Raw genomic sequence first — 25,680 nt, 5'->3', positions numbered from 1 at the left:
CTCCCTCTCATCCTTCCCTCTGCCTCTCCTCTTCCTTCCTGTCCTCCCCACCTTCCTCTCTTGATTGAGTCATGCTCCTAGATTCGGTCATTGGGAGGCTTCTCTTAAACATCTTAGCGTGGGACCATTCGTCTACCAACCTTCCCCTTCCTTAAGCAATAATTAGTGCTGCAGGCTGGTTGGACTCTGGAGAGTGTGGCCCTGCGTATCTGGCAGTTTGGTTATTATTATGGGCCCATTCTCTTGAAGTTGATCTTGAAGAGCAGGCTTGGCTGGAAAACATCATTCTTCTATAAATATAATGGTTAGCAATCTTCCTACTCTTTGTCTTCCTTGGAATGCGTTTTGAATTCTGGGCTGTTCCTCCCACTCCCCTCCAGGTTCTCTCAGTAGTTCATGTTTAGGGGATATAGGTCAATTGTATTCAGTGCTAAGGCTAGAGAAATGGTCATTTAACATATTACAGATAGCTATACAAATGGCAGCTGGATTATCTTCGGTCTGGGGTTAAAAATGTCATTTATATATGTGTGTATATATGTATGTATTATATCTGTCTATATACCATATATAACATTGTCATGCCCCCCCCCATTCTTTTGATGTAGTTTTGATATCATATCCAATGTGTGTGGTTTAAGAGATGAACACTGTTACATTCGTGTTCATTGTAAACTTAGCTTGAAAATTAAGGCTATCACCTATGTACCATGGTCCTTAAATACGCAATTTTTCTGTATAGACAACTAACTGCCTATGTAGACTACTCTATAACAAATAAAGTACTAAACCTTTTCCTCTCTTTTCCATCCCACTGTGGCTTATTTAGAGTTTTATCATTTTTATCTTCTACATTTACTGTTGCTAAGACTCTAGTGGAACATTCAGTTAAATGAGCAGCAAATAATTTATGATTAAAAGTGATATGTGTGGTGAAATGTGGCTGCTGATTTCCTTCAGATTTGCCAATAAATTCCAAAATATTTAGCCAGGCAACAAAGTCTTGCCCAGATGATGTTGTCTCTATTACGTTCGGCCAGAAATGTCACCCATCTCCTCCAATGAAAGGGAAAGGACTGAATTCTCTCCCTCACTGTGGACTTGTCATGCCTCCACGGAACATGGACAGTCAGAGAAGGGGCAGAAGGGCCCTTTTAAATGAATGAACCAGGTGAGGTTCACTAGAGTTGGATCCTGTATTCTAAAGGTGACTTCCACTCTTGAGATAGAAGAGAGATGCTTTCAGAGCAGTGGGCCAATGGATCTGATCAATGAGAAGCAACCTTAACAAAACTCCAGGATTCTCATATTTGGGATACTGTTGTTTATTAGGGGAATCAATTTGGCAATGTAAAATTGATTTCTTAAAAAAAAAAAAAACAGCCTTCATTATGGGAGATGAGCACATTTGAAAGCCTAGCATGCTGCCAGAGAAAGGTTTCTGTAACCCATGAAATGTAACTGTCTGAAATGACCTTGGGGATCAACAATTCCTTGTCTTTTAAAAAAACTCTGCTTTAATAGGTTGGTTCTAGTAGTAATCTACTTTTTGTTATCCATCATGTTACCAGGTTTATTGGAGTTTTAGCTAATGTAACCTGTAGAGCTGTGCCTATCACTTACATTGGTTGCTTGTCTCCCTAGCTGGTCAGAATAACCAGTGGAATTTTATTTATAAGAAAAAAAAATCTGCTGGGCACGGTGACTCACGCCTGTAACCGTGGCAGTTTGGGAGGCTGAAGCAGGTAGATCACTTGGGGTCAGGAGTTCAAGACCAGCCTGACCAACATGGTGAAACCCCATCTGTACTAAAAATACAAAAATTAGCCAGGGTGATGGTATATGCCTATAATCCCAGCTACTTGGGAGGCTGAGGCAGGAGAATCGCTTGAACCCAGGAGGTGGAGGTTGCAGTGAGCTGAGATCGCACCACTGCACTCCAGCCTGGGCAACAGAGCGAGACTCTGTCTCAAAAAGAAAAAAAAAAAAAAGAGAATGCCAGACTCTACTGAATTCACATACCATGGAGAAGAGAACCCAGGAATCTGTTTTTAGGCAAAGTCTTGCTGATAATTCTCCTGATCAGCAAGGTTTCTTAGCCATGAATTGAATTTGAGGCAATTGCTTTTCTCCACACTCACCAGCTCACCGTGAGTCTTCTTTCTGCCTAAAAATACAGTGAAAATATTTTATTTCTGCTTTGACACCTTTAGCATGTATTGCAAGATGAGCTTTTTTTCATTTTTATATGAAAAACTATTATGTTCTTTTGAATAAAAAATAAGCTTTCAAATGCATATGCTGTTTTTTCCAAGACCACACAAGTGCTTAATTGCCTTGGTTATATCCAATTATCATAGACTCAAACTGCAGTAAAAATATAAGATAGGGTAGGCATCGCTGTGAAGATACTATTCACATAAAGCCAATGGTAAGTTACTCATTAGAAGTAAGTTGAGTGATTTCAGGATTGCCCTTAGTCCTTCAGGTCTCTAGGGGACCCTTGTACAAATTGCTGATTCAGAAAATCATTACTTTGGTGGTTCAAGTGGTACTTTAGTGGCCTTAAAGAGTTATTTGACACACCTCCCCAAACAGCTAAGTTATCCCCATGATTATGTTGATTAATTGCACACTCTGTGGAATTAGTGTTTTTTCAATGAAAGATTTTCCTGTGTTCGGAAAATCAAGCATAAAACTCATGTGCTTTAATTTGATAATGTGTGCACTTCTCCTAAGCAGGATGCCAAGTGAGGGGCTGATTTTGGCTGTTGTTGTCTGGGCCATGTGAAATCATCTAGGACAATGATTTTATTCTGCACTGAAAAGGTAGTTTTTGATGGACTGGAGGATGTTCGCTCAAAATGCTTATCGATTCGGACATTTTCATCCATCAAGGAACTTGAGAACTCTTTGACTTTATGAATTGAGTTTAAATTATTTGGGGAGAGGATTACGGTAGTGAGAAGGCAATGGTTGTTGCTATAGTAGGCAGTGATAATAATACATCTAGAAAACTCCAAACAGAGGTGTCGTATTGTGGGAAAGTCTTGATACTGGAACTGGAGGTCTGTGTGCTAACTTCGCCACTTCATATCTGTGCAGCCTTTTTAACTATATGAGCTGGTTACCCTTAATTTTAGTTACTTCATCTGTAAAAACATGGACTAAAATGTCCATTTAATGAGTTTTAGGGTGTGTTGTCTTAAATAATGTAAGTTAAATTTGCATGTGGGATAGTGCATTACAAATATAAGTGCTTTATGAAGAATTGAATATAGAATCTGAAATTCTTCACTTAGCAGAGCCCTAAAGTGAAGACTTTTGGTGGCACCTTAAGATACAACCTGGAATTTCAGTACTCATACTGTGTTAAAGGCAGCACAGTACCTAGATAAATTAAGGTGAATCAGTGAATCAGTGATGAAATGCAGCCAAAACTCACAATTTCCAGTGGGATCTGACAGTTTCCAGAGCTATAGGCCATTACTGAGTATTCTGTTTTTAGGACTAAAAGAACATCAGTGAAAGAGAGGGTTAATGCCAGTCTTTTCCAGAAAAAAATAGTTTACTGCCCATTTTTCATTATCACTTGATACATACAAGCTATGTGCCTGGTTAGTTACCTTTTCCCCTATTTGTCTTTATAGGATTTCCTAGGTTGTTGGATGACTAGTTTATTTGCTGTAATGGAATTGTAATTCTTTTAGCACAAATTTATTTTACATTTAGATTTTTAAATGACTGTGGATGAAGGCAGAGTTGTCCCTGTATCGTAAGATTCTGTAGGAGAGAACCAGTGCTCTTCTCTGAAATTTTTGAAATCGAAGAATAATGTCACCTTCTGCTTTTTTGTAAACCCAGAGTCTCACCTCCAAACTGGGATCAGGAGTAAAGTTGACTAGCTAGTCAGAACAATGAAGCTACACCTGCATGGCCACAGATTACCGTAAGAAATATAAGCCAATAGAAACCAGCAAATTAGTTAAAATGTTTTCATATCAATTTACATAAAATAAAAATTTAATTTTTGAACCTACATAATTTATCTGATAGAAAACTACAAATATATAGTAACCTGATATATTCTTAGTGTTAAGTTTTAAATAATAGTAGTTCTTAAAGGCCATCAGCTCTTGTATTAATAGACACAAAAATAATGAGGACAGGCATGTATGCTCAAGTCAGTTTAGGAAACATTGTATAAAACTAAACTGAAAGCCAAGTACAGTGTCTCATGCCTGTGATCCCAGCTCCTCTGGAGACCAGTGCAGAAGAATCCTTGAGCCCAGGAGTTTGAGAGAACTTTGGGCAACATAGTGAGACCCCATCTCCTTAAAAAAAAAGAAAACCCTGAATTAAATGTCTCAACTGCAGTACTTCTCAGAGCCTTTAACATGCTAGATACAATGTAAATCTGTTGGGGGGTGGGGAATAGCTTGTAACAGTTCGTAGATTCTTTTAATTAGTCTCCCTTTTGGTTTTTGGAGCCTATTGTGGGACCACTATTCTGTAGATGATGCTGAGTGATGCTGGGTTGTCCTGTATTATAATTATATTTTTACTTTTACTCTTCTGTACATCTTAATAGAAAGACATAGTCTTCACATAGAGAAGGTGTAGAAATGCAGTTTTCTGCCATGTTTTTGTTAATTAGTTGCTTTGCGTTAATGTGTGGAGATGGTGGCAGTTTGTTGTAAGACGTCACAGAATCCATGTGTATCATTTGTGCAGCTATAAAGTACCTAGAGACCTTTTAGGAATAAAACACCATGTAAATGTAAATTATCATCGCCTATAAGACACTTTCATTAATTTCATATCAAATTCATGAGTGTTTTGAGCTGTGGGATTTGAGAGTCTTCAGTGTCGGGCCTCTAGTTTATTTATACTTTTTTTTTTTTTTCCCCCTCAGAGTTTAAACACCAGCAGCATAGCATAGTGCTAAGAGCACAGTCTGGGCAAACAAACTGCCAGGGTTTGAATCCTCGCGCTGTCACTTGTACCTGTGTGGCTGTGGGCGATTTTCTAGATCTCAGTTTCCTCATCTGCAAAATGGTGTTTGTATTACCTGCCTTATGGGGTTGTTGTGCAGATTGAATGAATCATTTTATGTAGAGCTTTGAGCAGTGGTTAATACATGGTAAGGACACAGCTATTCTTATTTGGATAGGGAAGGAAAAGGCAGGCGTGGAAATGATGAAGGACTGTGAATAATAACCTCATGTGTATGTTCAGAACTACTAAAAATTTCAGTCATTGTTTAATGAACTAGTCCTTTCTACATATATATAAAGAAATTCATAGGGTAATCAGAGATGGGAGAGTCTGAGGATGGGGACAGAAATTTATTCTGAGTCAAACATGTTTATGATGAGTTCCCTAGTCCGATGCCAGGGAACAAAAGGCTCATTCTTCAGTTCCCAGAATGAGGATTAACAGTGAAACAGCCTTGCCTGGTATTGTCGTGCAGCATCAGATAATTTTTCATCAAGGCTTTTCATGGGATGATATATTCTCCCATATAGATGCATCTATTTCAGTAGTGGGTGAAACACCTGTCATTTATGTATAATTTTAAAAGTGGCATTTTACAAATGAAAGGATACACAACCAAACATGACCCTGTTATTCTCCTACTGGTCAACCACAAGAGGGATCGTCTCTGTTAGAGCTTATCTCTAGAAATCATTGTATTGATAAGTTGCTAGTCTGTCTCTAGCTCTTTCTAGGTGGCTTAGGAAGTGTCATGTGTATCCAGGGGCAGTAATCTACCAAAGGTGATCCTTCTTAGAAGTATCCCTATGAGTGGAATGGATTTATGAGATCATTTTTTTCCCTTCATGTAATATTTTCATTGTCACCCCATCCCCTTACAATAGGATACCATGGATATATTGGAAAAAAAATTGGAAGTCAAATGGCTGATAATACAAGAATATAAAAATATTCAATTTGAAAATCTGTAGACATTTGTTAACCATATCACCCTCAAATAAAAAGCAAATTTTCCTGCTCCTTCTTGGGACAGCAAGATAAAAAGATTGTTGAATAGATCAGCAAAACACTGACTTTAAAAAAAAAAAAAAGATTGGAAGTTGCTTGCCTTTCCTGCTCATATTAGTTTTTCCCGGGCAGGGGAAGCAAGTGAATCCTTTATTGATTGTCATTTGGTGCCATTTTTAATAATCAAATTTAAATATAGGCTTTAGCAGCCGACGGGTTCGATTTGGACAGAACACATGTTGACTTCCTGAACTGTTTGCTCACTGGAGAAGCCGACTTGTTCTGTAGACGGGGCTGCATGTTGATCTCCTTTGTCTCCAGAAGGATTGATTGACGGATGTTGTGTCTGCTCATTTACAGCGTTTTCCTTGTTTAATTTTAAAAATTGTGACATAGTATTACATGTTCCCTTGTATACATCATTTTTACAGAAGAAAGTTGTTTAGCCAATATGTCGACTTAGTTTATGAAATCCTCTCTATAGCTTTCATTCAGCCCTTCGTGTACTCCATTAGGTCATATTCATTTCATGCACGGCAAATCGTCACCAGCAGCAAAATTTAACATTTGGTCCTTTTAGGTATAAAAATGAATCAAATGCCTGACAAAATTTGTTTCTGGTATATATTTCAGAATCTTCCCCCTCCCCCCCCAACCCCCGCCAACCCCATCTTTATGGGCATACAACAAATGTTACTAACGGGTACTTTTAGTTTTAAAAATATGGATAACAGTACTCCACGCAGTAAAAGACTTGAGCGATTAATGCTACCCTTATGCCTCTTTTGAGTAGTTTTAGCCATGGGGCTTGGCACTGCCACCATTGTCTTTGTGCCAAAAAATATCCGCAGCGGCTGTCGCATTCTAGTACCGGAGGGTTGTCTCGAAAATTCCGCAGTGAACGCGCCGGGTTTGTTCATCACTGCTATCTCTTTTAAATATTGGAAAAACAGAATCTTCAGCTCTTTCAAAGCCCCGTTGTGGTTGTGGGGATGGGGGGAGGCGGGTGGTGAAGAATGGAGAAAGGAGGAAAGAGGCTGTCCGCGCCAGCCAGTTGGTATAAGTGACAAAAATCCATGCCTGACATAGAGTAAACACAGATATTTAGGAGCTTTTGTGTTCATGAGCACAGATAGTTACTTAAGGATCCTACTCAAACGTGTTATCAGCGCTCTTGAAAATTTTGTTATCTGAAACAAATGTTCCAAGTGAATTTTAAGCAGAAAATCAACATCAAGACCACAGCTAATTTTTAATGGATAATTTACACAAAAGATAGTTTCTTTTCTAGAAACCGAGGTGCCCTTTTAAAATGGCTGCTTTTTATCTTTTAAAAAAAATGATAGGAATCGCGATTTTATGTTTGAGAAGGTGCTTGGGCTTTATCCACAGTGCCTGATTATTTTGCTCCAAAACAGGGGTTTTGGCTCTGAGGGCAGATTTATAGTTGAATTTGGGAACAAAAAGATGTAATAAAGTTAAAGGCTTACACTATCAGAATGAAATGTGTTCGCTCATGATCTCTGGACCGATCTATTTGATGGTAAAAGTGGATGCTACAGATGAAATCTTTACAAGGAGTATAATCCTTAAAAAAAAAAAAAAAAAAAAAAAAGTCCACCTCCCAGCCTCCTGCTGGCTGTGCTGCCTCTTTGGTACCTCGCAGACTTCGACAGAGCCCTGGACGGGTGCCCATTGATGTCATGGAAACACTCAAATTACTGAGAATGATTCATGTCTATGCTGGTCTCTTATCCTCCCCCACACAAACAGGAGTAGATTTTTAACCCTGACAACTTGTAATTTGCAGTGGGTTTATTTTTGTATCTGGATAAATATTTTTTAACAAGCAAAATTAAGATTAAGCAGTCTGTATCTGATATGATAGTAAAGAATGCTGGGTTCCATGTAGCCAAGAGTACTTTGGGGACTCTGTAGCGTGAATTCATATTCTTCTCCTCCTCTTTCCCTCCTCCCTCTTTCTTTTCCTACCCCTTGCTCTTTGCATTCCACTCTTCCTCTCTTTTTCTCCTACTTATTCTCTCTCTCCTTTTAAAATCCTGCCCTTTTATCTTTAAAATAATAGAAGGAGTAGCCCAACTTATATCTATAAGTGAGGCAAATCCTGGCAGAAAAATTCTTCCTTCCAGTTCTGTGTGTTGGAGTCGAGTTGGGAAATAATGCTGAGTAGTGAAATTCTACAGGGGATAGCTTCAGGAATTCCTTCTAGAGAAAAAAAAAAATAGATGTTTTTTTCTTCCTTAAACTGTATTTTACAATTTAGATTTTTAGAAATGACCAAAACAGGACACTAGATGTTCAGTTTCTTAGGAAGTCAGAGCAGATTCTACTTTATCTGTCTTTCTTTCTGCCTGCCTTCTTACCTGCCCAGCTTCCTGCCTGCGTATCTACCTGTTAAACAAGTGAATATTACGTCAAAGTAAGTGATGTAATGGTGGTATTGAAGCATTCTTAGATGCAAAAGCTTAAGGAAGGACACACGTCCTTTGATAGCTCATGAAGGTCGAGCCTTCTCTGTTAGTAACATTTAGAGAGAGAAGTTAAAGGGTGTAAGTAGCTTAAATTTGACGTACACAGATGAGTAAATATGTCTTTGTGACCATTCCCACTGCTGATACAAGTATAAATGTATCTTTTCTTCAATGTAAAATCCTCATACAATGGAAGTTATTCTGTTTCATCTTCTACGACTGACAATCTGTGCGATGGTGTCTTGTTTCACTGAAATTGAAACTGATATGGGCATTGATTTTATACTTTGCGCGGAACGCTAGACCAGAAATGGGGCGGAGGTGTTTTCCCAACTTTAAGATTCATGAAAATCAGTAGAAAAGTTAATACTGGGAAACAGGGGGTTAATTTTAAGACTTAGGTTTGGCTTTCTTTGAAAACTGCTATCCATTTTCTATATACAATGACTTGGATACAGGGTACCCTTTTGACCAGATAGAAAATTTATGGATATAAATGTATTAAAGATACATTCTTTGTGTGGTGTCAGGAAGGCATACTCTAATAACATTGCTATTGCCATTGACCTAAAAGATAAAAAGGCTACTGTTACTTTTAGCATTCCTGTTGAGTTGAGAGGGGAAAACTTGGGGGTTGTAAACTTCAGAAGGAAATCTATTCAGCCTTTCAAAAAACAAGTTTAGAGTTTTCCCATTGGATAAAAGAATAGTGTAGTCCTATGTATCACATACGGTTACTGTAAAGCTCCAGTCTTGATGAAAGAAGTATCCTTTAAACTTGAATGGGGTGGGGTCTTAGGCACCTGCACCTATCTGCCTCTTTTAGCTCCTTTTAATGTTCTGGTATGGACAGATTTCTACAATTATTCTCCACATGTCGCTGTCTGGACTCTGCTGCTTAGATCTCTTGTAATGTGATTTCATTATCTTCCCTAATGATTATTGGGGTTAAACTTTAAAAAGAAACAAATGAACACCCTTGATTTTATTCTTAGATGTGGCCAAATGGCATCGAAGGGTCCATAGATCTCTGTAGAGTAGTCTACAGATAAATATCGGGCTGTTAGAATTGGAACCAGACATTCACATTCCACGATCCCTTGTGCTGCTGGGTCTATTGGTGGAATCTGAACTTGGGTTCAGAGTAGGCAATTTTTCAAAAGCCCTGTTTCCCAAATGTAAATTCCATCATCATCTTGATCATGATGGGACTCACTCCTGGGAAAGGGAGTTTTTGAAAACGAGAGAGAGACTCAGAATTTTGAATAGTTTCTTTGCTAAATTCACCATCTGGAGAGCCTTTGATTGATTAGTTTTGGCCTCACCATTAAGTGTCAATATAATCAATGGGAATTACTAGGCTAGGGTCATTACATAGATAATTTGCCTGCTGTGTAAATAAAAATGAAATTGTTTAAATTTTGTGCAAGAGAAAGTGAAAATAAGGAGTTACGATTTGTTTGTTAGAGAAAGTGGAGGCCATTGGAATGACAGTTTTTGGAAGTGTGGAGCAGTTTGGCTAAGAATAGGAATGAAGGATATTTTTTTCCAGTTTATCATAGCCAGAGTGAGGAAGTGTTATTCCCTCTCTTGCTTGCATACATTGCCAGTAGTGCCTACTTTACGTATGTAAACATCGGGGAAGAGCAGTAGATGTCTGTTACCTGGAGGAGATTTTTTTTTTAAGGAAAAACACAATTTACACTTTTTTGTCGTTTCTCTTGGCAGGTAAAACAGAAAGGGGCTCATACTCATCTTATGGGAGAGAATCAAACTTACAGGGTTGCCACCAGGTAAGTGAGAATCTCCGTTGCGGAAGGGTTGAGAGGATTAACCTGGTAAATCAGTTTGTTTGCTAAATTAGATGATGCATTTTAAACTGTGACACCAAAGATGCACTGGCAAGTCAGATGATGGCTCTCTCTTTAAGTAATGAAATAACACAGAGCTTAGAACTAATAAACACCTCATCTTTAGATCGCTGCTGTATCAGAACTACGTTCATGGGCTTGTTTTTATTTTTTAATCCATCAGCCGGTACCAGTGGCACTGTTTGCAAACCAGCAATGTCGGTGAAAGTGGTTCTATCAAAAGAGTTTGTTTGCAATTAAGAACTTAAGAATTTCTTACGCAGGAAATGCTTCACGGAGTCATGTGTCAGACCCTGGGTTTCGGGTGGCTATTGCCCTAAATTATAGTTTTCATAGGGGCTGTATGATGTTGTGTGAAAACAGGGTTGTATTGAGGGATAAAAATGTCTGTGAAAATATGATTTGTTGTCCCTTTTTGTTTCTGAATTGTTTTTGGCTGGAAGTCAAGGCCAGCAGGCTAACAGCAAAGCCGTCTCAAGGGAAGCATGCGTGAGCTAGAAAAATAAGAGTACTTTAATTAAATAATAAAATGCCAGTGTAATACAAAGGTATAGCATGTGTGTGTTTGTGTCTCTGGGCACTCTGCATTTGTATACTTTAAACTCTCCAGAGAGAGGCTATTTCTAAAAATACTATCTGGCTAAAAGTGTAAGCTTTGTTTCAAGACAATTGAGTTTTTATAGATGCTTTCTTTTTCAGTTCAGTATCAGTATTAATCATGTATTTAAAATCTTTTTAAAAAATTTATACTTCCTTTTTATTAGTGCATTAGTTTCTTTGGAAAACTCTTGATGGAATTTAATAATTCTCTTCAATATTCAGAGCGCTCTACTGTTTTTATTATTTACCCAAACAAAATGTACTTTTTTTTTTTTTTAATGCTGGAAAGGGGATGCTTACTCTCTTGAACTCTCTCACCCTCTCATGTTCTTGATGGGGGAAGAATCTATTTTGATATTTTTTTTTAAACAGCCCATTTAATATACCCCTGAAAAATGTAAGCAAAGTTTTGTTTTCGTAATTAAATCGAGCCTATGAGGAAAGTTTCCTTTCCATATCAGACATAGGAAGGTACGACTTCTGGTGGGTTGGTGTGTTTGTTTTTTCCCTGTATATATTTGCATTTTTAAAGTTTACTCCCTTGGCCCAGCCACCAATTCAGTCATATTCAGCATCTGAAAGATTTGTTGCATTGAGGTGAATAGTGCTTGGTTAAGAGCTCCTGCCGGAGTGCAGTTCATGGCAGTTTGTTTGGAAAGAATTCTGCAGGAAAGAAATTTACAGCCATTCCAGCGCAACGGAAACATCTTTGGAATGTGAGTGCAAATGTTCGGGCTAGATAGCCTGGGCGACAAGCCTCTGAGTGCTGTGTCTCTGGTGTAAAGCTCTCAGTTCCTGCAGAAGAGCGTGTTCCTGTGGGTCTGGTTTCTGAGGGTCAAGGCGGAGGTCATTAGAGTTTTGGGGAGAAGAAAGTTGACAACATCCTTCCTTTCTGCAGATGGTCATGGCAGAGGTCTCTGTTTTCGCTGGGCCCCTTTTTCTGGTCATTGAGAGAATAGGCTTCCTCGCCCCTGTATCCTTTCTTACTAATAGGAATTGGCGTGATTCCTCACAGACACAAAGATTTCCTCTGCTGAGTAAGCGTGAGGCCCCTTAACTTGTGAAAGCATCATCCAGACCGTGTGAGTCTGTCTGTGTATGTGCAGAACACAGACCCTCCTTTCTCCATTTGTGGGGAATACTTCCCTCGGGTGAAACTGAAGTTAATTTTTTTTTTTTTTTTCAAACAAGGTGAGAAGTGGAAAGGGGCAGAGGGTGGAAGAGAGGTGGATGGATTGGCATGTGATGGCTGAATTTTTGGGCCTTGGGAGGTTCGTTTTGAGGCATTAATGTCCAGGAAAATTCTTTTGTATATAGCACTATGACTGCATATGCTTTTCTTAAAAGCCTTCATAATGTAGCCGTGGAGTGTGGAGATTCCTTCATTCTTAATTTGTGCTTCGTGGTTGTGAGTCTTGCAAGAGTCTACTATCTCTGTGCTTAGCATGGTCGCAGCAATCTCCATAAACAGTGTGATTACTTAGAGATAAATAAAAGTGAAATTTTGGAAATTTGCTGACAGAGGGAAATAGGGACTGAAGATGAAAAATGTACAGAGTATGAATTTCTGCTTTCTGTGAAATTTGAGGATAGAACAGACCATAGTGTGTCTTCCAGTGAATTAGTTTCTCTTGTGCTGTATTGTTGTTTGAATCCCTGTCTACAACACCAGCTATGCAAACCAAAGAGAAAGGCAAAATCTCAGTATCTTGGGCTTCAAGTCTAAATAGCAGATCACAGCTGAAATGATTCCCCACTGTGTGACAAGGTGAGTGACTCGTGGAGGGGAGGCTTTTGTTTTCTTCTGTTTACTACATGATTGAGATACGGAATAGAAAACCTTTAGATGGTGTGCCCTAAGGAGCTCCAAAAGCTGCTTTATCGTATTATAACAATGTATCCTATGGACTTAAAGGGGGTGAGCAGTGCTATATGGAAACACGCTTCTTCCAGTCCCAATAGCCTTTTGTTTGGTGTAGAGACAGAGTGGTGGTAAGCAACAGGTAGTAAAGGGCTGTCCTGGAGGAATACATTATTATTGCGAGATGTGTATTGTTTCAGAAATATATCAAGTTAAAAAATAGATACATATTTTAGATTTATCTTAAGGATTTAACATTAATACTAATGGACATATGGCACTTTGTAAAATGGATATATTTTAGCAGAAGAACAAAAGCCGGCAGGTTCTTTACTAGTAATTAAGTTGTTTTCATTAGAAATAGTAATGGGATAATATTATTTCATTAATGCATTTCCACGTGAAATTATCAGAAATAAACATGGTGACTTTTTGAGACTTTTAAAATTGTGTAGAAAATGAACCAATAGATAAGCAAAAGTAACCAAATGAACTTTTTTGAGTTCTTACTAAATATGACAAAGCTAATTTACATCAAATTGGGGTGCAGAAATCACACCCAGCTTAACATGTTCTTGCCAAATTGTAACCTCATATTCCTTTTAACTGGCAGAGAAAATAAAATTTATAATGGAAAATCTGACAGAAATGAAAATGAGTGGGAATAAAGTTTTTTGCAAGATAGTCCAACCTTAATACTATAATAGACAATAACTAATACCTAATGGGCATCATTGCAAATGCCAGAAGGGAAAAAATGTCATTTGTTTTTGGCTTCTTTGGCTTCTTTTGCTGCTTTGAATAGAATGGCGACTTGCAAACTTTCAAATTTTGCTGAAATCTATTTTTTTTAACGAGATGATGACATTAAAACAAGTAATTGTTATTAGTTCTCCCCTCAAATGGAAGTTTAGTGTTTATTATCAGGAATTGTTTGTATTTTCTTTCTTGGGTATAGCCCATGTCTAAAGCCATGGTTTCATTATTAGTATTTGTGTGTGTGTGTGTGTGTGTGTGCGTGTGAGAGAGAGAGAGAAAGAGAGAGAGAGAGAGAGAGAGAGAGAGAGAGAAAGCTGCCTATCTGAGACCAATCAAATTAGAATCTTGTGAGCTGGGCCTGTGCTTTTCTGACAACTCCCCAGGTTATTCTAATGTGCAGCTAGGTTTTATCATTTCCTAGAATGTTCTATAGAAATATACTCTGATTAATGACTTGTGTTCAACATATGGCATTACTACTGACCTTGAAAATGCTTTTAGGCTCTTTGCATTAATTTGATTATCCAAGGCATGGAAATACATTGCATATGAACTTCATTTAAAAGGTGGTGAAAATTAGTGATATAGTGAAAATCTTGAAATCTTTATGTAGAATTCCACAACTGAGTGTCCCAGCCCATATCTTGTTTTCTCTAGTGAAGTCCAAGCCTTTAGCCTCATCCAAATTCTTTTTCTTCCTCAGCAAGTAATCAAATAGGACTTTGCTGTTACAGTTATTTGATGTTTAGATCTTAAAATGACTAATGGAATATAGGAATTAGACCTGATCTAGGAGACTGTTGTTAATTTCCATAAACTTGGAGACCAGGGAGGAAACGGATTTTCTTTATATGTGACTTAGTTTGCCCATAGGTTGCTCATTTTTGGTTCATCGAAATTAAGCATGTAGTTGATTCCAAAATGAATTTCACATTTTAGCATTGATTTCTTTGTCTTATTATTTTACTTTTTGTTCAATAGGTATTACAAACAACTTAATTCTAAAACTTTTGGCTTCTTTTAGTTTTTCTTATCTAAAGTCAAAATAGGATGTAAGCGAAAACGGCACAAAATTATTTTGTTTATTACGAAATTGGCAATTTAGGCCTTATGCAAGCAGAAATACACATCACTTTCTAATTTGCTACGATGCCTAAGTGTTTATTCTGAGTGTTCAGCACATCCCTCGAGGTCTTATGCATCCTTCCTGGGAAGCTCTCCTTTGCAGGGCTTTAGCACCTTTTAAATTTGCCATCATTTTTATGTGTTTGTTGCATGCTGATTTCCACAGGATTCTGTAAACTCCTGGAGGGCAGGGACCATGTCTGCTTTATCTTGCATGTGTACCATGTGCCTAGCAGGGCAAAAATTGCAATGACCTAGTGTTTCTTTCCTCAGCATCACTTTTGGAAGCCATTTTGAGGGAGTAAAGTCTGAATAGCAATGTACACGAACCATATTATGAGCATCTTTTTCATGCCTACGAAAACCAGAAAACTGCCCTCTCCCAAAAAAAAGTCCTTTGGAAGCTCTTCCTTCTAACATGCTGTGCAGGCTCTGGAAGGACACCAAAGTCATATCATGGAGAGACACCCACTCTGACTTTTGGGGGGTTGAGTCGTCTCACTCACCTGGTGACTTCACCATTCTAGGCCTGTATATCTGGAAAGGCCTGAATGAGGGAATTACAGATGGTCTGTGGTTCTGGCAGAGGTGTTGTTGGAACCAAAGGTCAGCATCCTGGTCCGAACATTGAAATGTAGCAGTGTGAACAGTAGGACAGGATATTTTAAATTGTGACTGTTTCAGACATCACAGGGCCTGAGTTTGCAGTCTATATGTCGTCGCAGCTGTGTCCCCGAGCGGTATTTTTCGGGCAGCAGCTCATTCATTTTGGGGGATTGCTATGGGTATACCCTTCTTTCAAAAGTCAGCCAGTACTTATCAAAGGGGAGAATGGGTCCATTCTTTCATTGCATTGGTTAAGAAATATTCATTGACCCTGTAGTGATGTGTTAGATACTCAGAAGTAAAACAAAGGGATCTTGTATATCTTCCCTTCTATCCCCACCAGCAGCTTCCTGGTTATTAAAAGGAAAAATCGAGCTCTATTTATTTATTTTTATTTTTGACCTTATATAGCATAAATTTTTGAGCATCCAGAACAGTTGAAAAAATAATAAAATGAATGCTGCATACCTATTTAGGTTAAACAGTTGTTTGTATTTGTTATACAGTATTTGTGTGTGTGTATGTATAATATGTATAAGAATACATATTTTTCAGTGAACCAACCTTTTAAAGTTGCATATTTAATAAGAATGCACCCGTAGATTTTTTAGTACGTATCTCTTAAAAATCAGACATTTGCCTAACATACTGTTATTATCCCTAAAGAAATTAACAATAGTTTCTTAATCTCAATCCATATTCAGGTTTCTTCAGTTGTCTTCATGCAAATGTCTTCAGTAGCTTTTTAAAAAAAGGCTACGAAAATGCCATTTACGCATGGCGTTTAGTTTCTATGTCTCTTTATAATTTCTTGTAAACTAGAGCTGTTCCTCTATTTTTATTCTTTTTTAAATTGTATAATTTATTTTTTAGAGATGGGGTATTGCTATATTGCCAAGGCTGGACTCAAACTTCTGGGCTTAAGGGATTTTCCCAAGTAATTTTTTTGTTGGTTTGTTTGAATGGTAGTGACTTTAAAGAGACCAGGCCGACTGTCCTATAAAACATTCACCTTTCTAGAATTAATAGATTTCCTTTCCTTGTGGTGCTGTTTAATTTTGTTCGTCACTTGTTTTGCCTACAAATTTAAAATTAGGTCTGAAGGTTTATGCAGGTTCAGGTTAAACATTTTTGGCTGGAATACTTCATTGAGGGTGCTGTGTGCGTCAAATTACGTTCCAACAGAATGTTGAGCTATGCCGCTGTTGGTAATGCTAACTTGAATCACTTGGCAAAAGTGGTGACCACTGGATTGTTCCATTGTAAAGGAACCTTTCCCTGTCTGCAATTAACAAATAATCTTTGTATTGATACTTTAGAAATGGACAGATACCCCCTTTTCCCAACAACTTTTGACCTAATGGTTTTAGCACACCTTGATGACCCTTGCCTGAATCATTTATTTCAACTGAGGACTTCAAACTGGTGATTCCTTTAAAATTCCGTCATTCCTTCCACATTTATAGCTAGTGTTCTTCTATAAAGAGGCAGTTTCTTTCATCATTCATTTTAACACTGTCAGTTTCATGTTTCATATTTTATATAAGTGTCATAACAATTATTGTTTTTAATATGTTTCCTTACCTGGAGGATGTTGGAATCATTAAAGTATTCTTGAAATCTCTTAAGGTATATTGAGAAGAAAAGTAGTTATGGCTCAGGCTGGTGGTCAGAGAGGCTTTAATTGTAAGAGGAGGGAGGTAATTACAGGCATGTTTCCTTGTAAACTAAAGTTCAGTATTCCTTTGGTGAAATTTGGAACCTTGCAACAACCTCTGTGCCCCTAGCTGTGTTTCTCCGATTCTCATATTGCCACTCTGTAATTGCTCGTAAACATCTCACAAGGTTGATCATCAGTAGCTGACTGGCCGACTCGAGGGGGTTCCTGTGATGCTCTGTGAAGCTGCGCTATCAAGGATCAGCTAATAATCCCTGCCTCAGTCCTTTCACAATCCAGACATGGTTGATAGTGAATGTCAAAATGAGTGAATTTCTAAAAGATAGTTTGGGCTTAATCTAACTAGTATTAGGTGCCGATATAAATCTCTGAGTTGGTTATTATTATCGTCCCTTAATAATTAAGAAAGGGGTGCTCAGAGAAGTAAAGCAAGTAGACTTCAATTCATTTGTTCAAGTAAGTTTCAGAGCCAGACTCTGAACTCTAAGATGTTTTGTTTTAAAACCAGTGCTTTCCAACTTGGGTTCCCTGCTGCTTAAGCCCATGATGGAGTTTTTAGGCTCAGAAGTCCATATTAGTTCTCATCTAGAAAACCCTGTCTGGTCAATTCCAGGCCCACTGGAGGATCTGGGCCTGGACACAGTGCCTACAACAGAGTAGCTGCACTCAGCTCTGTTCAGGGTTAGCTAGAACTCTGAACAGTCGGTAGGGAAAGGCATAGCGGAGGGCAGATTGCATCGTTCCTGACTGCCCAGCCTTAAGGGGGGGAAAAAAGATTATATGAATAATCTATTCAGTAACATCCTCAGAATTAGCATGTGCAATTTCCTTAAAACCAATGAGGATTTCCTGTGAAAAGGCTGGGGTGGAATATGCCAATTCACATTTTAGCAACAGCATGAACACTTTCTTAAAAATGTATAGATTATGTTTTGGCTTTGCTTTTTGTGCAATGTAGGCAGAGTACGGTTTGCTATTATATAAATTTGGATTCATTATAGATCACATTATTGTTCCAAAACACAAGAGCTACATACAACGAGATTCTGAAACAATACCTTTAGCAGGTTCTTAAATATGACCCAATAATTTTTTGATTATGGCATTTAGCCCTCAAGTAAAATATATGAAACAACAGAATATGTGCTAGGAGCATAGGCAAGTTTTATACAACAGTTCAGGCAGTTAGTGCATAAAAAGCCATTGAAATTGCTTTGAGATGATTTATGAGACACCAAAGAAATGGACTCCTAGTATCCAAATTGAAATTTCACCAGGATCGTGGGATTAACTTCCCCTTTCACCATTAAGGGTTTTTTAAATAGCTTCTAACAATTAGGACTACAGTTCTTCATCTGTATATTTCTGATAGGTGTAAAGACAAAGGGGAAAGTCAGTTAATGACTGAAGAAATAATTGATTTAATGCTGAGGTGTATCTGATATAATTTAATGTTGAAACATATCTACATATCATGTAGATATCAGTGTCACTCTGTAGTATCCTTCTGTAAGAAAGGCAGTATACTCAAAATTCAACATCAGGACAGTGTTTCAATGTGAAATAACAGAAATATTTCTTTATTGAAGGTCATGCTTGATATTATTTTATTGTTGGGAGCTTTTTACTGAAACTCTTTAAAACTGAACCCTCAAATTAAAATATTGGCAACACTGAAAGATAGCAACAGAAGCCTGTAATCTGAATTGACAGACTTATTAAGGACTTCAGAAAAAAAGACTTTAGAAAAGAAGCATATATTGTTGAGTCTGCTGCCGTGCCTGATAGTGATAACCTGCTTAGAATTGAAGCACCCCATTCTTTGAAAAATTGTTTGCGCACTTTGGATATTGACGTGGGTTTGTTTACGTGTGCTTTCACTAACAGATCATCTGAACTTCCTAAAGCATGGACCTTTCGTGTTCAGTGTGTTGTTTTTTAATCTCATAGAAGTAGTTTCATGGGGAGGAGAAAACCGAAACCAGCAAGAATACTTCTTTGCATTTGCCTTAGCACTTCCAATACGCAAATGTTGCTTTTTTCATGGTATGGCACTTACTTCCGTTAGACATTTCTTGTACTTAACAAAGGGCAAAGTCACATTTTGGCGGGAGAGCGACTTTCGCCCGGCACTTCACCAGATCTCGTTGAATAGAATATATTATCACTGTTAACATTCTTAGGTTTCTTAATGAAACCTACATATCTTTTATTTCCATTTTCCTCTCCTTTCAGAAGACATCTTCCAATGAACAATTTCTATGACTTAAATAGCAGATATATGTTATTTTCAAGCTACCTCAAAGCCATATTTTTGTGCATTTGCGACAATAACAATTCCATGCTTCGGAATAATTACGTAGGAGTATCATTGAGGTTTTTAGGCAGTACCCACCCTCTAGAGTTCTATACGTGGGGGTTTCTGTGTGTTGGGGTTTTACTGTGCAAGCACACAGAATGTTCTGAGCTCATTTGTACCGTGATAATGAACAGCAGGGCACTGAATCTTTTCAGTTTTATTGGCATTGTATACAGTAGTTATTAAATTTCATCTCTGTAATACACCTGCAGTAAAATAACAAAACATTGGTGCACTTAAAGAACATGTGTGTGTGGTACAATGCCCTCCCCATCATTTCAGACCCCTGCAAACAGCTGCTTACAGATTTCAAGATCCATTGTATATATTCCCTCGAGCCCACCTCTAATAATCGAGACACATCTGCCATTGCAGTATTATAGGCATATGTAGTTTTATTGAAAACTATACCTGTAAAAAAATTAAATAACTCCTGCCTCAATTAAATTGGCAAGCTACCTTTCGCAAAGATCATGTTGCAGACCTCTTGAGACCTAAGTGAGTTCATTTTATTCTTATATTACAAATCACTAAATATGTTATTTTTATTTAGTGAGTAGCTAACTTTCCTCATACTTTGATGGTAAGTTATTTTCATCCATTCTCACTTTTGTTTTCCTTCTCCCTTCATCTTTACATGTTAAAAAAATTCTGCAAATTGCATGAAGCAAACATTTTGAGAATCTGACCAGAATAAAATCAAAGGGAAAGGACCCTAACATGGAGCTTTAACTTTGAAGTGATTATTAAATAAATACATGCAAAGGTTACAAAATTGGGATCAAATTTATAACTCATGTTGTGGCTTGTGATTTTTACAAGCTTCTTTGAGATCCATTTGATCATCATAATGGCAGAATAGGAAGTAATATGAAGAGGAAATGAGTTAGAAGGCCATACAAAGCATATGCAGATGGATTCCTATTGGATTAAATACCTTAACACTTATTCTTAAAAAAAGATAGATATGAGATCTCACTCTATCATCCAGGCTGGAGTGCGTGATGCAGTCATAGCTCACTGCAACCTTGAACTCCTGGGCTCAAGCGATCCTCCCTCCTCAGCATAGCTAGGACTGCAGGCATATACCACCATGCCTGGCTAACTTTTTTATTTTTTGTAGAGACAGGGTCTCATGTTGTTGTCCAGGCTGTCTCAAATTCCTGACTTCAAGCCGTCCTTCTACCTAGACTTTCCAAAATGCCGTGATTATAGGCATGAGTCACTGCACCCAGCCAACATTCTTAATACTTGTTGAAGATTGGATCAGTAATAGATGTCTGCAAAATAGTTTTTTATCCAAAGAAGGAATAAGAGTAAAATATTTAGCGATATAAAAATGTGAGCATAAACTTATTTTAAGTTATATAAGGTATCTGTATAGGTCTTCATGTGAGCTAATCATGCCAATATATAGTGATTTAACGAAGAAGAATTTTTTTTTTACATTTGTTTTATATTTTCAGAGAAAAAATCCAAAAAGACAAGTTGCCCACTGTATGGGAAACATATATGTATATATCATATATATCAGTATATGTCTGAATTACATATGTCTGTATATATGAAATACACACACATTGTTATAAGACAATAAGCAGGTTCCTTATCCATAGTTTCTTAGTGAAAAAACAAAACAAAACAACCTTTTGTGCTATTGAAATGAACTGTGTATTACTGGACCGAGGGAGTGGTTACAAGTGAATGCTGTTGCCAAAGTGAACATAGAGTCAGAGAAAAGATTCTCCGTTGAAAATCAGAAAGTAGATGATTTCATAGGATCAAGTCACAGATAAATATGAGGTGATGACTGCTATAGAGAAGGTAGAAAATCAAGCAGTGATATTCTTTTTTTTTTTTTTTTTTTTTTTTTGTGGTGTTGTTGGGGATTGGGTCTCTCAGTGTTGTCCAGGTGGGGCTCAAACTCCTGGGCTGAATCAGTCCTCCCACCTCAGTCCTCTTGAGTAGCTGGGAGTATAGGTACGCACCACCATGCCTGGCTTGTAGTAGCAGTATTGACAACCAGTCAGGATAGAAAATAGTTATATGTTTAAATAAAGAATTTTCTTTTTTGGGCCGGGCACGATGACTCACGCCTGTATTCCCAGCACTTTGGGAGGCCGAGGCAGGTGGATCACTTGAGGTCAGGAGTTCGAGACCAGCCTGACCAACATGGTGAAACCCTGTCTCTACTAAAAATACGAAAAGTTAGCTAGGTGTGGTGGTGCGGGCCCGTAATCCCAGCTACTTAGGAGGCTGAGGCACAAGAATTGCTTGAATCGGAAGGTGGAGGTTGCAGTGAGCCCAGATCACGCCACTGCACTGCAGCCTGGGTGACAGAACGAGACTTCATCTTCTTCTTCACTCTGTCACCCAGGCTGAAGTGCAGTGGCACGATCTCTGCTCACTGTAACCTCTGCCTCCTGGGTTCTAGTGATGCTCCTATTTCAGCCTCCCGAGTAGCTGGGATTACAGGCATGCACCACCAGACCTGGCTAATGTTTTTTGTATTTTTGTAGAGACGGGGTTTCACCATGTTTCACCATGTTGGCCAGGCTGATCTCAAACTCCTGACCTCAAGTGATCCACCTGCCTTGGCCTCCCATAGTGCTGGGATTACAGGCGTGAGCCGCTGCGCCTGGCAGAATGTTCTTTTTTTGATAGGAATGTTGATTAAAGTCAGCGAGTGGTCGTTTCGTTCCACTTGGGCATACCTGGGCCCAGGAGACTCTGCTCACTCTGTGTTCTCCCAGGGTATTTTGTGCCCCACTCCTGGTTCACAGAGATGCCAGGTTCCATGGAATGGAGGACTGAGTCCTAAAGAGGGTTGTCGCTTACAACTAAAACATCAAACCCTAAGGGAATCAGAATTTAAAGTCTTAGAAGGGTTTCAGCTTTGTCATATAGAAAGATATTGAAAATTTAAAAAATATATATTATGAATTGTAAACAAACTTTTTGATGAAAACTCATGAAAGTTGGGGAATACACCTTAACTTGGGCCCTGCCACTGCTTTGAAGTCCCATCAGCTGAACTTCGTTCCCTGGGATGTGGTTCACTCCTGTGGAAATATATATTGTCTGTTACATTTGAACGGTGAAGTCTGTTTGTCACGCTGAGCTCAGCAACTCAGAACTGTCATGTGTAGAGTGACTGGTACAACACAACATCAGTGGTGGTAAAAGATTTGTATGGACAATGACATGTGGCAAAGAAGAATGTCAACAGCTGCTACTGCTATGACATTGTCCCTCAAGGAGTCTTGCTGCATCTCTGCCATGTAACTGTCTCAGCCAAAGAGAAGGCACTAACATGAACTTCTTCCCGAGAATACTACTCCCAACTAGTGACCACGTAAGACTTGCTTGAGTCTTTTCTGAGGGTGCAAGTCCTGGGTGCCGTTTGTCACTGGAAAGAACATTTAAGTTTGGGGTTTTTTGTATAGGGGGAGGGATTATTCTTTGATTTATTTCGAGAGAACTTGTCCTCAATTTCCTTTTGCAGGTAATACACACACCCTATCAGTTTTTGGACTCCAGACTGTCTCCTTCCATATTTCATTATGAAGCAGGTTTTTATCTCATTATGATTTAGATAATTGTACTGGCCTCTAAAATTTTATAATGTACCTTTCAGAAGCTCATAGATGCCAAGATCAGAGGCTCCTATGGAATTCCATCTAATATATCTTCCTTAGCCAGTTGGTGCAAATAATTTTCTTTGCTCTAGATAGTTACACATATAGCTCTAGAAATAAAATGCAGTTATCCTAAATCAGCTCTGTAGAGCCTTAACCAGCAATCAGACCATTTAGAACATTCAACAGTAACACATTCTACCAAACTGACTCTGTGTGTTCAATAGATATTTATTAGGAAACTCACCCTGTGTCCCACTGAAGAGTCTGACATGCTCTCTAGGTAGATGGATTCAACTAATAGTATAGTAACCATGAGGCCTTAGTATTTATGACTTTTCTTTTATTTCTTTTTTCTTTTTCTTTTTTTTTTTTTTTAAGAGACAAGGTCTTGCTATGTTGCCCAGGCTGGTCTTGAACTCCTGGCCACAGTGATCCTCCCACCTCGGCCTCCCGAAGTGCTGGGATTATAGGTGTGAGCCACCACGTCCGGACGTATTTATCACTTTCCAAATTTGTATTTTTATATGTGTTTGGATTTATTTTTCAAGCAGCCAGAGTAAAAATTTGTCAACTACCAAATTGTGAGTGCAGAAAAATAGATAATTCATCTTTGGTATTGTGCTTTTGAATTTGAATTCCACTGCTTGGATTTCAATCTGTCAGGATTAGTTCTTCCATCTGTGTCCCTTGGTGTGGTGACTGACTCTGAGCCACCGTCTGAGACTGCTCGATCTCCCTCATCTCCAAACGTCCTCAGTTTCCAGATCTCATCAGTTCTGCTTGCAAGATACCAGTACATCTGCTGCTGTCCCCTAGACCCCCAGTTACCACCACAGCTGCCCATGCTGCTCTGAATCCTCTACCCACCTTCTCCCTCACATGCCTCCTGCCCACTGCTGCTGGAGTGACAGTCTCCACAAAACATTGTTCCTTGGCTTTGGGGGCCTGTCCTTAGCATGGTGGTAGCCTGGCCCCTGTTTCTGCCTCCAGCCTCGGCCTTCGTACTCACCATTCACATCTCATGTTCTAGCACTGCTGAGCTGTTTGCAGTTCCCTCAAGAATTCTTTCACGGTTCTCTCTGTCTTTACAAGGACCAGAAATACCTTTGCCCTGCCTCCCCTTCTCCTTGCCTTACATCTGTTCTACCAGCTAACTCTCCTGCTTTGTTCAAGATTCAGGGACCCTGGATGTTATAACCAGGGCAGAATGAGCTGTCTCTCCTCTGTGCTCAGGAAGCCTCTTCTCTTTCCTCAGTCATCACACTGTCTACAGCCAGAGAGGGGCAAGGGTTAGGAGCGAGGGCTAGGCTTGTCATCTCTACTGCAGTGTCTAAGAGGGGCACTCAGAAAGTGCTTGTTCCAGAGTCACAGGATGGATGAATGAATGAATGAATTAGCAATAGTAACAAATTGTATGTGAGCGTGTAACTTACTATATTTAAATACTTCCATGCAAATTTCTTGACTTAAATTAACCATGCCCATGACCCCTGAGGCTGAAATTATTTTTAATTCAGTTTTATTGATAAAGAAACTGAGATTTAGAGAGTTTTTTTTCACTCTTAAGGCAGAGATGGAACTGGGGAACAGACTCCTTTGGTTCCAGATTTGCCGTTTTCTGTCACCTCTTTATCCCTGGATAAAGTTGGTGTAGGTTTGTGTCATAGCAAATAGCCCACAGAGTCTTCTCATTCATTACTAGCTCCCTATTCATTATTAACTTAGGGATCGTTCATGGAGGCACTTACCTAGTTACCAGGCTGGAACCTCTGTCTGCCAATAAGAAAAAATGCGCATTTCTAAAGAGGATATGAAGAACCTAGCAATCTGTATATCAGGAACATTGTCTTTACATAGCCCAAAAAGAATATTTTGAATGTTTCCTGTAAGTAAATACCAATTGCAATAGCATGGTGCATACCACCCGTGCTATCTATTGTCCATCAGTGGTACCTTTACTCTCTGGTTGTGTTGAAAAGGACCACGGTCCTCCTGGAAATTTCTGGTGCTGAAGCTCAGGGGAGAAGTACAACACCAGCCACACCTCCTCCCCCAAGTTTCATTCTCCTTCACTCTCCCTGTAACATCTTGGCAGAGGATGGGGAGAACTGGGAAGAAGTGGATACATTGAGTAGATCATGTTTTTCCTCTTCCTGTTTCCTTCTTGTGATTTTAATTTTGTAACCTTGTTGTAGGACATAAAAAATGAATGATGACAGTGGACTTAGCGTTTATTTATAACACTGAAATCCTTAAAGATAGAACGTTAGAGTCAGAAAGGACCTAGACATCATCTGGCACCCAGTGCCGTTTTGTAGCAAGTGGAAAACTTGCTCAGAGATGTTGAGGTTGGTCGTCATCACACAGCAAGCAGACCTTGCTCAGACACAGCCACACAATACAAGTAAAATTCCTACCCTGTAACAGGGAAGTTTTCCTTTGATATCTTTGTACCCGCTTTCTTCCAAAGAGCAAAAGGTCACCTAGTCCATGAAGTAATAGGCAGTAGTAGCCGGAAACACATCCTGAGGAAATTTCTAGACGATTGTCCCTTTGTTAAGCTACCATTGAATCATACTGTCACAGAGCCAGAGGGTGTCGTTTGCTTGTAAATACTGAGTTTTTGAAATGTCACTGTAACACTGGAAAAATGTTGTCTCTGAAGGTTGCCAAAGTGACAGA

General features: G+C 38.7%; 1 protein-coding gene across 33 annotated transcripts in view; it reads left to right on the top strand.

Moving 5' to 3' along the window:
• The window catches only part of TCF4 (transcription factor 4), a 366,024-nt gene that overhangs the window by 175,030 nt on the left and 165,314 nt on the right, over positions 1–25,680 (top strand). For 26 of the 33 annotated variants that reach the window (XM_021930149.2, XM_021930143.2, XM_021930171.2 and 23 more), the window contains one exon: positions 10,227–10,291. In XM_021930149.2, coding sequence (XP_021785841.1) covers positions 10,227–10,291 — 65 coding nt within the window. Of the gene's footprint in view, positions 1–9,753; positions 10,124–10,226; positions 10,292–11,234; positions 11,686–11,717; positions 12,161–12,204; positions 12,738–25,680 lie in introns of those variants that run through there. The other 7 variants (XM_021930157.2, XM_021930156.2, XM_021930155.2 and 4 more) reach the window with 6 other exon arrangements.

This window comes from Papio anubis, chromosome 19 (assembly GCF_008728515.1).
Source record: "Papio anubis isolate 15944 chromosome 19, Panubis1.0, whole genome shotgun sequence".
Lineage (NCBI taxonomy): Eukaryota > Metazoa > Chordata > Mammalia > Primates > Cercopithecidae > Papio > Papio anubis.
This window is presented reverse-complemented; position numbering and strand designations above follow the sequence as displayed.